The sequence below is a fragment of the Rhinolophus hipposideros genome (assembly GCF_964194185.1).
Source record: "Rhinolophus hipposideros genome assembly, chromosome: 1".
NCBI lineage: Eukaryota > Metazoa > Chordata > Mammalia > Chiroptera > Rhinolophidae > Rhinolophus > Rhinolophus hipposideros.
This window is the reverse complement of record NC_138047.1, coordinates 66,931,609-66,948,048: the sequence shown is the minus strand read 5'-3', so window position 1 is coordinate 66,948,048 and position 16,440 is coordinate 66,931,609. Positions and strand designations below refer to the sequence as shown.

The window sequence follows — 16,440 nt, the reverse complement described above, 5'->3', positions numbered from 1 at the left end:
CTTTTGAAGTGTGCTGATAGGAAAATGTCAGTTATAAAATCATTATCATGACTTTTGGAATCATTTCACTGAAGTGTGCTTAAAAAAAGTCTTTTAAGTAATTTCCACCAAACAATGATGGATGGTAAAGTTCCAAACACTCCAAATTCTTTCATATGTTTGGAATTATATGTAAAAATAACAAATAAAAAAAAGCTCACATTGAAAATGATCCCTGAAAATGCTCCATTATTATTTTTTAGAGATAATAATAAAATCATCTCTAATTAGGTTATTGAGAAAAGAAAAAAGAAAAATAGATAAGAGCACTTTAATCAATGGTAAAGGCAAATAATTATATCAACTATATTGTGTGAATGAAAAAGGGACTGTATAATAAATCTAACAGAAAGTAAACTCACAAGGTGATCTGATAATAAATTCCTGAATGGGCAGGTGATGGGGGGTAGTCACGCACCAGGCACATAACGTCTTTACTAAAATATTTTTAAGCAAGGTTTGTCTATCATTTCTGTGCATCTAGGTTAACACACATTTGAAATGGCAGAAGTGATCCTCATTTCAGACCCCTTGAAGGCATAACCACCCTCAAGGGAGAAAAGATTATTGTTAACTATCCTGTACCTTGCTTTCCCCCATCTTCATGTAATCTTCCTTTTTCAGAAATGAAAAAGGCATGGGCACTGGGGGAGGGAGGATTATGGGCAAACTTGGATAAATATTCTTATAAGCTCTTATCTCACCAAAAACTACACTACTCATCACACCTGAAATCTCTTCCCAGTAGCCTTCATGGTAAGTACCACACAGTACAAACAAATTTTATACTAAGAGTGACAAAAAGAGAGCAGAGCAAACTAAAATAAAACATCATAACAGAAACTATCTCTACATATTAAATATCTTCTTATTTTACAGATAATGGAATTATGTGAAAAAATATTAACAAACGGGGTAGAATGATTTACATAGTTCTCTTTTGCTATAGGTACTTCTTTATCATTTTTATTAAACAATAAAGCAATACAATTTCTAAGGGCCTGAAGTTAGTTCCTTGTCTTGTTTTTTGTTTTTGTTTTGTTTTGTTTTGTTTTAATAAAGGAGTTGATGATTGGGGTTGTTGGAAATATACTTGTGCATTTGAATAAGAACAACTGATTTTCAAAGAAGAGGGACAAAATTAATAGTGTGAGATTCCATTTAGATTATCCACACTTGACCCAGCTCAAAATTAAAATCTAATATATCAACTGAGCACTATAAAAAAAATGTCAAATAAAAGCTTGTTCTACTATGATATATTAAACTTGTTAATTACTGTTTTATTTTAAAAATCAAATAATTGGGATATTCTGCAGTCAAAAATAAGCTGTGTAGAAAAGTGAGACTCCTATACATCATACAAATAAGTTTTAAAATAAGATAAACACTGTTGTGCTACATTAAAAAGGTGTTGTTAATTTAAAATGAATAGTTGGTATTAAACTCAAATATAGTAAAGAGATGTGAACTGCCATTTGAAAATGCCTGCTTTAGAAAACATTACAAAAAATCATTTTCTTTAAAGGCATCTATTATGAACATCTTATTTCTAGGACAGTTGTCTATGTTAACCATATACTAATATTTCTTTTCTTGTTGACCGTAAAGAATAAGACCCCCTGCTCTCTGAACAGACTTAACAAACAGACGTAATTATTGCTCATTGTACATCATCTTTAAAAATTGATTATCTTCAGTTTCTTCAAACGTCTTTTAATAAAGAAACAGATGGAAGTATAAAAACAATCTCAATATATTCTGAATGTGACTCTATAGTGAATATCACTGAATATCTTTAAATTAAAAAATTAAGTACCCTAAGAAAGCCTCTTGACTCTTCCTGTCAGTTCTACTTCCCTTTATTTGCATTGATTTTTTTTTATTAAAATCCAGACCAAAGAGGGAGGCAGAAAGCTGAATAGTTGCATGTTACCGACTTTGAGATTAATATCTTTTAATATAACAGCTGTTATTAAGTTTGCCTTGTTCAAAGAGGTTCCGACTGCATGTTAAGCCAAAGGTCAGGGAGATCCTGCAAGTGCAGGAAAATGCTTATGCTGTCAATGTAGAAACAATATAGTCACACAGATACTTGTGTGTTGATTACCAAACACTCACCCAAAATTGAAAGCCATAATTTATCGTGTTTGCCAATTTCTGTGGTATAATACTCCCATGTCGCTGATTTCAAGTTACCAAAATGACATAAATGAATCTCTAGTTGGGAAATATGCCCAGAAACTATTGTGTAGGATTTCTACATATAGATCCAATAGATATAAATGAGCTCATGAGTACAGTTAATAGTAAAATATAGTAAAATAAATAGAAAATAATGAGTTTTGAGTAAAGATTATGCTTTTAAAAATATAATGTTTTATTATAAACGTATGTAACTCAATTTTTTAGGCCTGTTCTTTAACTGTTAGCTCACAAAATTCCTGAAATTCTAACATTGACCTAGTATAAACACACTACCCCTACACACCATTGCATATTAAGTTTGTGAACACATCCTAGAAAAAGTACTACATACCTCATTAGTGAATATCACTACAGTGAACTCCAAAGCATTCCCCTTGGGAAGATATGCACCAATGCCAGTGCCTGGTCCACCATTGAAAGAGATTTTGGAACTCTTTTTCTGGAATGGCCATCAGAGCTGTTGGCGTATTACCCTTGATGTGCTGAATGTCATCAAAATGTCTTCCTTTCAATATTTCCTTTATCTTCAGGTACACAAAGAAGTCATTGGGGGCCACATCAGGTCAGTAGGGAGGGTGTTCCAATAAAGTTATTTGTTGACTAGCTATAAACTCCCTCACAGACAATGCTGTGTGAGCAGGTGCATTGTTGTGATACAAGAGCCATGATTTGTTGGTGAAAAGTTCAGGTCATCTAACTTTCTCACGCAGCCTTTTCAGCACTTCCAAATAGTAAACATGATTAACTGTGTGTTGAGTTGATACAAATTCATAATGAATAATCCCTCTGATATCAAAAAAGTTTACCAAGATCAGTGCAACAAGTTTGTGAACTTAATTGTCAAACCTCATAGGCTCTAGACACAAAGGCAATGTAATTTGGTATGAGATGCAGATATCTCTTCCAGTTTTTGCTTTAACAACTGACAAAAACACTATTTGGATGCCCTCAATAATCTATGGCCATCCTTCCTCTTAACTATTCTCTTGTCTTCCTGATTTCATTATGGCCTTTGGTGGTAGCTGCTAGCATTATTATTATTATTATTATTATTATTATTATTATTATTAAAGTGTTAGAAAAGCAAACATCAGTGATCATCATTTTAATGTTAATCATAATACTATTCATTATTAAAAGTTATATTTTTCTCTTCTCACGCTATTTATTTATATCTCCTATCAATAAAGAGAAATCAAATCATGACAATGAGACATAATAAAAAGCCACTGAATTTGGAGTCAAAAATCTCAGACTTTTCCTAAATTGTAATGTGTACACTTTTCAAAGAACTCCTCCAAAGAAAGTAACTGTTATAATTACCAAAATAAAACCATAACATACTAGAATCTAAAGAATAGCTGAATTCTGAGCATAAAGGTGAAATAATCAATGATGTATTTTCCTGACTAGCTCATCATCTAAATGACTATAGGCTGTGGGAGGGCAATTGTATTGAATAGGAAAAATCAAACATTCAGATTAAATTTTACCTGATTGATTTTTATTGGGACAAAAATGACTAAACTACTTTTATTATATCATATAGATAAAGTCTCAGTATCTTTAAAGTGAAGTTAATATGTCTCTCAATAGCTTTATAATGACATGTAAACATAACAGCTGATGCCTTTACCTGATTTTTCCTAGGCTTGGTATCAATTATTCTTTTTCATTTCCTTCACAATATTAGAATTTTACAGCTGAAGAATACCTAATAAACCCAAACTCCAAATCCTTCATTTAACATATGAGAAAAGCTATACTCCAAGAGGATACCTGGCCCTTGCCAAGTGTCATGCAGTTAATCAGTGACAGAAGCAGGGACTGACCAGGTCTACAGACTTCACCATCTACCAGAACTGAAAGAATAATCTTAGAGTAAACCATTACCTCTTGCAGAACTCTCTTCATCTTTAATAACAGTGTCTTAACGGCTGTGCAGTCCTGTAACATCAATCTGAATGGCAGAGAATCCATGCCTGCATTTTCTTCCACACCTTGCAGAGGCCAATCTGCAGATGAACTGCTGGGCATTCTGTTGATATGGGAACACCTGGCTTCCTGATCAATGTCTTTTGTTAATTTCAGGGAAAGATTCCTAGTAAGAAAAATAATGAACAAAAATTACAATATAGTTTATTCAGAGCAGTATTTTCAAGTTGTCAGAGCACTGTCAGTAGTGAACTACAGAATATTTTCTGTGACCCTCACATTTCCTCATATTAGTCTTTGAGAATTCTGAGAATTTTTGTCAAAATTATGAAATGGGTCAATTATATCCTTAGTGGTGTAAAACTGAATAAAGAAAACCTCATTTAAAATGAAGTCAGGTAGACCAGGAAAAGGAGCACTCAGGCACTACCACTTTAGGTCAATTACACAGCACAACAGGAAGAAGTGTCAATTATGGACCCCAGCAGGAAGAGAGGTACCTTGCATCCCAACAAGAAATGACTCTACTACTTCAGCAGGAAGAAGGAAGATTTCTCCTTGCCCAGCAATAAGCTCCGCTAATTATAACCTCACAATTCAGCCAATTGGAAGCCATCAGTACCCTGAACTCTCACTTTACTCCAATGGACTTTCATTTGAAGCACCAGCTCCCGAGTTCCTCCTTTTTCTCTAAAAAGTAATGTTCCTGTCTTTTGTTTGCTGGACTTCCTTATAGTCTTTGTTACACATGCTTGTCCCAAATTGCGACTATCTGTTTTCCTGAGTAAGTCCATTCGTCTGCTGGTAAAATAACTGGCTGTCTTATTGTTAGTCAACAGTGGTAATATTTAATGACAACCACTGTTATAGAAAATGATTTTCCCCCAACTACAATTTCATTTATACATGATAACAGTGTGTTTACTTGTATACTTATTTAACTCTTTTAAAAATGTTGAAAGTCAACAGAAATCACTAAAAAAGAAATTTCCTATGATGGTTTTCTGAAAATATGCTTAAAAATTAAATGTAAATAAAAGATTAAGAAACCAAAAATTAGGATAAAATAGTTTTGGTAATTACGATTTTAAATTACTAAAGTAATCAATGATCATTTGAGGGATTCAGAAAATCTAGTACGCATAGGCTTTTATGTGAAAATAGTGATATACATAAAAGATGTATAACTCCATATGTAATTAGCATGCTTATCAAACACTCATTAAATTTTTAGCAAAGTAATGTGTGGCAAAACATGCATGCATTATTATTTTGTTCTATTTGATAATTAACAATTATTTGAAAAGAATTCATTTTGAAAATAATTTAACATGGCTTATATTGAAAATATATGTAAAATGAAAGATATTAAGATTGATAGTTTTCCAAACCTGTACATGAGGCAAATCTAAAAATTGTATGAAAAGAGGAGACTAAAAATAGTTTTTCTAAATGAGTTTGTCCAAATTTGTTTCCATTCCTTAAAATTAAGGGTCCTATACAATAATGTCAATTAATATTATAACACAGATAAGAATATTTATGGGGAAAAAAACAGTTATGACTTGGGCTCACTTTCAATAGTGTTTACGTGTATCACTTCCTGAATTACATAACAAGGTCACTTAGCTACCTAAATAGAGAAAAAAAACAACAAAACTTGCCTAGGAACCTGCCGAGTCAGACAAAGATGCAAATATGAAAATATATCTTCAGTTGATTTTATTCAAAGTTGATTACTTACGAATAGCATAATTTAATTTAAAAGTATTGGATAATTAGTAAAGAAAACACATTTTGGATCACACTAAAATGTTTACTTGTCCTCACAGGTATATTCATTGATCATAATTGTTCTTTTTAGTTATATGATAATATTTCCTATTCCCATTTTATATCTATAATGAAATAACAAAAATAAGTCATACCTAAATTTTTTTGAGAGCTGATATGCGCCAAGTACTGTGCTAACCTAACAATTTCATGTGTGTTAATTCATTCAAAACTTGAACATGTTCAAGAGGTTGATGTAATGAGTATCTTCACTTTACATGTGAGGAAATAGGCCTACATAAGTAACTTTTCTCAGAGTTAAAAAGATAATGAGAAGTAGACCTGGGATGGACGAACCCAAGCACTTTTACAAGGTAAGATTTTTCTTTTTCTACTAACCACATAGTGTGTGTGTGTGTGTGTGTGTGTGTGTGTGTAGCACTATCTTAGATAAAGTATTATATATAATATTTCTATATATATATAAATTTATATATATGTATGTATATATATATATATATACACACATACACTTTCATATATATATATATATATATATATATAGTGCTATAAGGACTTTACATGTTAAAATACTTAATGCAACAACTCTTTGAGGTAGATACTGTTATAATCTCCATTTCACAATTTATGGATTTAAGTCTCAAAGAGGTTAAGTGACATGCTGACGACCACAAAGCAAACCGGGGACAGAGCTTACATTTGAATGCAGACAGTACAGTCGAGCTATAAATCACTACATGATTCTGTATTTCATGTGAAAAATGATTTTCACATGAAAATCATAAATGATTCTAAGCAAGTAAGAATCATTTATGTATTTTCACTTTTAAAATATATTTTATATGATATGACTGATTGATTTTAATTATATCCAACTTGTAGTGAACTATACAATCATTCTATTTTCTTCTTTGTATTGGTTTAAAATTTTTCAGTTGTAGTTGACACTCAATATTATATTAGTTTCAGGTATACAGCACAGTGGTTAGACATTATTACAACTTATGAAGTGATCACTCTGATAGGTCTAGTGCCATTTGACACCATATACAGTAATTACAATATTATTTACTATATTCTCTAAGCTCTACTTTAAATCCCTGTGACTATTTTGTAACTGTCAATTTGTACTTCTTACTTACTTCATCTTTTTCATCCAGCCCTCCAACCTCCCTCCCACATGGCAATCATCAGTTTGTTCTCTGTATCTATGAGTTTGTTTCTGTTTAGTTTGTTTGTGTTGTTTTAGATTCCACAATTAAGTGAAATCATATGGTATTTGTCTTTCTTTATCTGACTTACTCCACTCAGCACAATACCCTCTACATCCATCCATGCTGTTGCAAATGGTAAAATTTTGTTCTTTTTTATGTCTAAGTAATACTCCATTGTATATATGTACTACCTCTTCTTTATCCAATCATCTTTCAATGACACTTAGGTTGCTTCCATATTGTGGTTATTGTAAATAATGCTGCAAAAAGCATGGGGCTGCATATGTCTTTTCAAATCAGTGTTTTGGATTTCTTCAGATAACACCCAAAAATGAGATTACTGGGTCATATGGTAATTCTATTTTTAATTTTTTAAGGAATCTCTACACTGTGTTCCATAGTGGTTGCACCAATTTGCAATCCCACCAGCAGTGCATTAGGGTTCCCTTTTCTCCATATCCTTGCCAACACTTTGTTGTTGATTTATTGACCATTCTGACAGGTGTGAGGTGATATCTCATTGAGGTTTTCATTTGCATTTATCTGATGATTTGTGACGTTGAGCATCTTTTCATCTATTGGCCATGTGTATGTCCTCCTTAGAAAAATGTCTATTCATGTCGCCTGTCCATTGTTTTAATTGGATTGTTTATCTTTTTGGTGTTGAGTTGCATGAGTTATTTATATATTTTGGATATTAACCCCTCATTGGGTATATTGGGGGTAAATATCTTCTCCCATTCAGTAGTTTGTCTTTTCATTTTGCTGATGGTTTCCTTTGTTGTGCAAAATTTTTTAGCTTGATGTAGTACAACATTTTTCTTTCTTTTGCTTCCCTTGGCGAAACACTCAAAGGAGACATATTTAAAAAAAAAAAAATTACTAAGAGCAATGTCAGAGAGTTTACTGCCAATGTTTTCTTCTAGGAGTTTTATGGTTTCAAGTCTTATATTTATGTCTTTAATCCATTTGGAGTTTATTCTTGTATATTGTTTAAGGAAGTGGTCTAGTTTAATATTTTTGCTTCTATCTGTACAGTTTTCCCAACACCATTCATTGAAGAGACTGTCTTTAGCCCACTGTATTTTCTTGCCTCCTTTGTCATAGAATAATTGATCGGATTTGCATGGGTTTATTTCTGGGCTCTGCATTTTGTTCCATTGATCTATGTGTCTGTTTTTAAGCCAGTACTATGCTTTTTTGATTACTACAGCCTTGTGGTGTAGTTTGCTAGGCGGTAGCATGATATCTCCAACTTTGTTCTTCTTGCTGAAGATTGCTTTAGCTATTCTGGGTCTTTTGTGTCTCCATATACATTTTAGGATTATTTGTTACAGGTCTGTGAAAAATGTCACTGGCATTTTTTGATAGTGATTACATTGATTCTATAGATTGCTTTTTTGTAGTATAGACATTTTCATGATGTTAATTCTTCCTATCCATGAGCTCGGTATATGCTTTCATTTATTTGTATCTTCTTCAATGTCTTATAATTTCCCAAGTACAGGTCTTTTACCCCCTTGGCTGAATTTATTCCTAGGTATTTTATTTATTTATTATTATGCAATTGTAAATGGAATTGTTTTCTTAATTTATCTTTTCAAAAGTTGTTATTAGTATATAAAAATGCAACTGATTTCAGAATATTAATTTTGTATCCTGCTACTTTACTCAATTCATTTATTAGTTCTAACAGCTTTTTTGGTAGACTCCTTACAGTTCTCTCTGTATATGTAGTATCATATGTAAATAATGACAGTTTTACTTCTTTCTTTCCAATTGGATATCTTTTATTTTTCTTGTCTGACTGTTGTTGCTTATAAAATAATTCTTAAAGATTTCTGTTTTATTTCAGTGTCTTCTATTTTATTTTCTCTAAGACCAAAACGATGAAACTAGAACATAAAAATTATAAAGCACAGCATGTGTAGTATTATTTTAGTTATAAATAGAATATTGAAAGATTTATGAGGTTTAAGTTTTAACTAGTCTGGTGTCTGGTGCACATTAAGCTGAATCAGTAAATAATTGTATATAGAAGTTGAAGAAACAAATAGAGTAATAAGGGAAATATATATGTATATATATATATGTATATGTATATGTATATGTTCTATAATATCTATGCATACAACTCTCATTTGTAAACAGAAGTTTTTCTGCAAGGTGTACTTTTATGTATTATGGGACTGCCACACATAGTTCGCCACCACTTTCACAATAATATAAGTAAGCTAACATTTTGTAATTCTTTTCAGTTAGACTGCTGCTACTTTGAACCAACTTGTCCACTCATGAATCTAAATATCAGTGAAGAATGGCAAAGCTTTCAGAAACCATACTAGTGTAAAGTTGTATGACTAATTTCAGGAATTTATTGAGTCTCTGAGAATTTTCATTTAACATTTACAAATCTAAGGATCTCTGCCATTTTCAAACAGTTAAGAATGGGCTACATACAAAAATGCATTCAGAAGATAAAATGATCCATTTCTTGTATACTTCGAAAATTTGGATCTATTCTTAATTCCAACAAAACAGAATGATGGCATATTTTCAGTTAGGGAAATAATCTACATCGTGTCCAGCACAGCGACAGCCATTGAAGTCTCAGAGATTAATAGAATTGGGTTACTGTCCTCAAGAGGCTCACCAGGTTATTAATTTCTTAGTAGTCAATATCGAAAAATAACAATTTATATTCTTTCATATTAAAAACAAATTTATTTATCTCGGGACATTTTACTTCTACAAGAAAGAGTCGGCTCCCAGACTACAGTAATCAAAACTATTTTTAATTTGGTCGATGCAGTAAAATGGACTGTTAAACAGGACTGCTACTCAACTGCACAAGCCAGAACAGCCATCCTGCTCTCTGTGTATGGTCACTATATTTCTGTTTGATTAGTGCCTGGGGTTCACAATTGTTAAATAGTTTGAATATCAATCTTTTTAACAATAAATGTTTATTGGGCCCAAACTACCTACATATCTCTGGGCAAACTCACCCCCCAAAATCTATCACTGTAGTTGACAAGAAAAGAAGAAAAATTTCTAATGTGGAGCCATAGTTTCCACTAGCCAGGAGGGTAGAGTTAGGTTCAGTTACTTCTTGTCCTTGCAGTAGCAAGACTCATCAGATAATACAATTCATGCATTTAGGAGATACGGTTCTCTTTCTGCCAAATCTCTGAATTATTATAATTTCAGCAAACTGGAGAAATATTCTCTATATTAAAAAAAATAGTCCCTTAAGGTGGCAAGAAAAAAAAAAGGTAAGATGCTAAGGCCTGATACAGTGTTTCATTAACCACTGTAACATACATACAAAAAATAAAGACAATGTAATCTCCACTGAGCTCATTTATATATAGTATACCCTCTCTGATTCAACTTCATGAATCTTCAGTAGAATTGTTCAGTAAAATTTACACTTGCCTTGTTGCCTGTGATGCTGGTCAAATCTTCATAATTTTAAAATTTAGTAACATTTAGATATAAAGTCGAATTGAGACTTATGGGTTTTTCTAAGTCCATAAGCACCAAGATACTGAAGGTTGTGCATATGATTAAAAGCAAAACACATAAATATTGCAGTAAATGTATTCTTGAAAGTGTCAACTTGAGACACATTTCAACAGGTACTTAAAACGTATAATTAAACTACTATGGTAAACTGGTGCTGTACTTTTGTCACTATCCTTTGTGGGAAAGGAATTTTGTACTGATCTAGTTCGAAGTTCTGCTGCAACTGTATTCTCAGTATGACGAAAAGTTTAATGGGAATTAATATATATATATATATATATATATATATATATATATATATATATATATATAAAGATAAACTATACAGTGATTATTTTTCCTTATAAGAGAGAGAAAATAAAATAGCATTTTCATATATTTTTCTCATTTAGTTGTAACTAGCACTACCATTTTGATAGTGAGAAATTTACTTCTCACCCACATGTACTTTTCAAATCACTTGAACACTTCTAATATAATGGCCAAAATACATGATCATGTTAGCTGCAAAGAAGCGAGTCTCTTACCTGTCATAGGAGCTATTCCTTATTTAGTGCACTGACACCTTTCATTATAGTAAATGTCTATGGTCATAAGGGATCTGAAAGATTTACGCTTTATGATGTGGCTATGGTTCCTGAACCAGATTTCCAAGGAATGGAAAGTAAAGGTAATTTTGATATGCCCAGCTTAATAAATAAGCATATGCATACAGTTGCTTTACAAAGCTTCATTAAGTAGAGTTGCAGAAGATAACAGTTTCTAAAAACCTTACTTTGGAAAACTTATTGATATTTAAACCTCATTTCAAAAAGGGATAGATTATTTATGATCAATTAAATTTTAGCTTGAATAATTCTAAGACGGGCATAAAGGTATAAATCTGTATTAATAAACTGGCATCCAAAAACCTAAAAACTGTTAAAACAATTAAGTACAAAAAGGCTCTTGTTTATGAATAAGCTACCTATTTTTCTCATATTTTTTTCCATAATATGTTGTTTATCTGAAAGAGTCATTTTAGGAAACAAAACTTTTACCTCAAATTGTTTTATAATTTGATATTTAGCTATATTTCTGGAAGGGATGGAACCATCATCCATTCCTCTAAAGTAGTACAGTGGTGCTAAGAACTTGTTAACACTTTACATTTCCATGTGAATTTACATGTGAAAGGATTTCATACTACCAGAAGTGATGGTTAAAGGAAAGAGAAGATAGACAGGTAAAATAAAACCCAAATATCTTAACACACCCAAGAAGGTCCTCCATAATATAGCCACTGTCTGCCTCACTGTACCTCATTTATAATTATTATTTTTTTACCTCATTCATAATTATTATTATTCCAATTATATCGGCCTTCATTCAGGCCCCTAGCCCCAAATACTTCCAAGTTCTATCCTGCCTCAGGAACTTTGCATATGTTGTTCTATCTGCATGAGAGAAACTTGCTTACCTCACCTCTAGATCTCACTTTACAGTACACCATTTCTTTAGGGAAACCTCCTTTGCCTCTGGTACCCTGCCCTTCAAATATACACACAATTTTCTTTACTGAGTTGAAGCTCCCTTTGTAGCACTTCTCACAGACATAATTAAGAAATTAATTGGAGGAGACCTCTGGGAATACACTGGACTGAGCTGAACTACAATCCATCTCTTGTTCCAAATACAGAGAAATACTAGATAAATTATAATCACATTTATTTTTAAACATATTAAAGTGCAGAAGAAAAAGAGAAAAATGTCCAGGTGCCAAAAGCACAAAGTTAAAACCGCAACAATTATACGAGCTGCCACCGTGGTGGTTTCAGGGTGTTAAACTGGATACGGTCTATAAAAACAGAAGCTACAATTTTTATGCCCATGCAGATATAGGAGAGTGTCTGCCAGTGACAAAGAAGTCTCACCCTGTTGAGAGACATAAAAGTTCCAAATTTTAAAAAAGCTTCAAAAAAAATCAATCTGATCAACTTGTAAATTGACTGCCTGCTACAATAATACTCTTCTTTCTCTAAAGAAAGACAATCTAAAATACAGACTCAAAAATGTGATAGTCACAATGTCTGGTAAATATTCAAATGAATAAACATGTAAACCAACAGAAAAAAAAATAAAACAAAGAATTCATAGACACTATGAGGTGACCCATATCATGGAATTAGCAGACAAGGATTTTAAGTGGCTATTATAAATATGTTCAAAGTCCTTAAAGAAAAAAAAGTGGACATAATGAATAAATAGATGGTTATTCTCATCAGAGAAAAATTATAGAATCAATTAATATAATTTCTGAGAGGAAAAAATACATATGTTATGGCAGACAACTTGGTTGCCTGTCCACCCTTCATCGACACCTCCTCCCTCTTTATAACAAAAATAAGCACAAAAACAAAAGCAAAAAACTCCCTAGTTTTTTCAAATGCTGGCTCTTCTAGGGTTTCACGAAATGACAGCATGTGTGGTGGGGGTCTTCAAGGAAATGTTTCTTCTCTGTGGGGATCAGGAAATATTTCCCACCTTTTCAATCACTGCCCTATGGAAGTCATTTTATTTGGGAAATTTTAAACTATTCAAGTAAAGCAAGTTAAAGTCAAACAAAATCTGATCTCTGAGGAATAATTATCTCACTGTGATATTTATTAATAGTGAAGAGCTTTTAAAAATTTGTTAGAAGTTCAATTCCTCCTTAGTGAATTGCTACTAAATTTACTTTCAAATGCATTTATAAAGATGAAAAATCTAAAAATAGGAAGGAGTTTTACTATATTATTTTGTTCCAGTTAATGTCTCAGTTGGTGGTGACAGTAATCTATAAATACATTTTAGACAATAGGCATTTTTATACTTACTTATGATGCATATTTTATAATTACCTATTAGGAATACATTTTTAACTTTATATATTGTAATTAATATGAAGTATTTTGAGTGAAAAATACACACAAAAATTTGTTATTCATTATGTGTTATACAACCCACAGACAACTATACAATTTTAAGTGATAGTTCTAAACTCTTCATCTTTTTAAAATATTCAGGATCTGGCAATCTAAGTGTGATAAGTGTTAGCTATGAAAGTATAATCTAGGAAGTAGTGTTTCCAAACAGAAAATCAATTCTTGCTCTGTAACTCGGCATAAAGGCAATATCTAAAATTATTGGCATAATACATAGTGGCAAGGAAACTATAAAAATCCCAATATTTTTCATAGCTGAGAGAGTTAGAGATTATGACTCTGAGTAAATCTGTGGAGCCACAGAACTTCATCAGTTTGAGAAAGATTAATAAAACCTACATCAATCTTATCAACCGAATTTCCCAGATTCCATTCTTGAGATAATAGTCTATATTCAATTTCAACTAAAAAATATGATTTTCCAGATTATACAATATTAAGTATTTCCAAATATCTTGGCAGACCCACTTATACACACACAAAAAATCCTTCAGCTTACTTTTAAATATATAAATTCCAGGACTCTATCTCTAGCCCATTGTTTCAAGTCGTGTCTTGTTAGCCTTAGCAAGATAAAAAAAAATGTGTACTGCAATAATAGAACAGATTAGATATGTTTTATCACGCTCAATGACCATAATTTTCCTGATCATATATGAGTTTTGATAAAGTGTGGCTGATTTACATTTATCCTTTAAGCCTGGATTAATAGCCCCATGCTCATCCTAGGAAGTCCTCCCCAATGTGCTCATTTCCTCTTCTCTTTGGTCCAGTCACACCAAGAAAAGTGGAGCCCTCTTTTGGTGATGTTGTCTTTCCAAAGGCCTAATACCCAGCTGTCTCTCAGTAAGTATTGGTATGATTAAAAGATATTTGTTGAAAGAATGGATTAATGTGTGGCAATTTCACATACACTAAACATGTATTCTAATAATTCTACCTTATTAATAGCAAGTAACAGGTTTACATATCACAATTTCCCATGGAGCACTTTTCAGATTTATCTTTGGAGCCTTACCAAGGCAAAACTATTCAAGGTAGTAAAAATATCATGGACCATTCACTGCAGTAGGGGTAGATAAAGAAATATTAACATAAGGTAGAATGAAAACAATAAGAATGACAGAAATGATGATGATGATGATGATGATGTTTATGATAATGATAATTAATAATATACAACATAAAAATAATAACAGGAAACTAGGCTAGGATATGACTATAGATATCTATCAGTTGCAGAAGGAGAACTTGTAGTGGGGATTGTCATGGCTTCTAGGTTTAAATCTAGCTCCTCCTGAGAAATTAGATTCTTGTTCTTGGGGATAATTATATTAGAAAATAGAGTCGTAATGGAGGGACAATTGTTTGAGTGAGGAAAACCACTTGTTTAATAATATAGAAAACAATGTTTAGTTTCCCACTTATTTTGAAATTCTTTCCTACTAAATGAAAAGTACATAATTAGGTTCTAGCCAATAAGCTGTCCCAACACCCTAAAAGTTGAGTGGCCTTTTTGGACTCATGAGTACTGGATGAGTTACAACTTTGTGCCCGAAGTAAGGTCAAGAAAAATTAGAAAGTGCCTGGAGATTAATGAATTAATAATCAATAAGTACTGATTTCTCTAACAGTCAATTGTATCTTAAATTATATTACCTTTTAAGATATCTTAATAGTCAATTATGATATTACTAATATACTGTACTATTATTCAGTTAATCAAACTTAGAAATATCTTTCAGTTTGGATTAAAAGGCCATAGTCCAGAGAAGAGAGGGCTAGTTTGAATTGCAGCTGCAGTGTCTGGTAAATAGAATATAGGTCACCCGCAAATCCAATGCTACAATAGTTTGCTCCCATGCTATGTAAAACACAGGTGGGAATGGGGGGAGGGAGCTAAACATGTAATCGTTTTTTTTTTTTTTTATTTTTCACAGAACATTAATGATCGAATATGTTTAAAAAAGTGTTGAAATCTCTACAAACGTGGTATAGTATTAGCATAATAATAACTGAATAATCCTGATAAAGAATCCTGCTAACTTTGTTTAACCTTGTTTTCAAACTTATTTGAACATTTGTAAACAATAACAAACTTAACCACAAATAGACAAGAAAGATAAAGCATGTCTACCTTTTTTTCTCTCTGAAAAAAGAGAACAACTAGACTTCATATAAATAATAGGCCAAATCATTTGTGTAAATGAAAGTCCTGTAACATGGTTTATACTTAATTATACATCACAGAACTATCCAAGTATAAATATCTGTAGCAAGGAACAACCAAAAAGTCCTTGAGGGCAGTAAGAGAATCTGAGGCTAGACTGAAAGGAGTAGCAGGAAGACAAAGTGTCATGCCTCAACTGATTTAAATGATTCACTTTAAGGTAGCTGAATTACCATTCCATTATTCATCAGTATAGCACCAACATAGATAAATACTACAATCATACATATAAACGTGATATGTGGCTGTAAATCACAAGGTTAGATAAGTTAGAAGCTGCAAAATGCTTTTGTGTTGATGAATCTTTTTCTAACTCTAGTCTTGATGACATAGACAGTTAGATTGTTAGAGTCTATCTTTGGCTCCAATATATTCCTCTTTTAATGTTATCTCAGTTTCTTTCTCTCTATGCTGAAGTGTACTTGACATTTAAAACCAGATAACAGTGCTTGCTGGTGGCATAGGATGGTTTCTCTCTTACAGAAGCAGCAGAAACACAGATCAGTATCAATGTTCAATTGTCTTTGAA

General features: G+C 32.1%; 1 protein-coding gene across 5 annotated transcripts in view; it reads right to left on the bottom strand.

Moving 5' to 3' along the window:
• Positions 1-16,440, bottom strand: part of CCSER1 (coiled-coil serine rich protein 1) — a 1,122,213-nt gene that overhangs the window by 715,873 nt on the left and 389,900 nt on the right. For all 5 annotated transcript variants that reach the window (XM_081047475.1, XM_081047472.1, XM_081047474.1 and 2 more), the window contains one exon: positions 4,141-4,348. In XM_081047475.1, the coding sequence (XP_080903601.1) occupies positions 4,141-4,348 (208 nt within the window). The remainder of the gene's footprint in view (positions 1-4,140; positions 4,349-16,440) is intronic.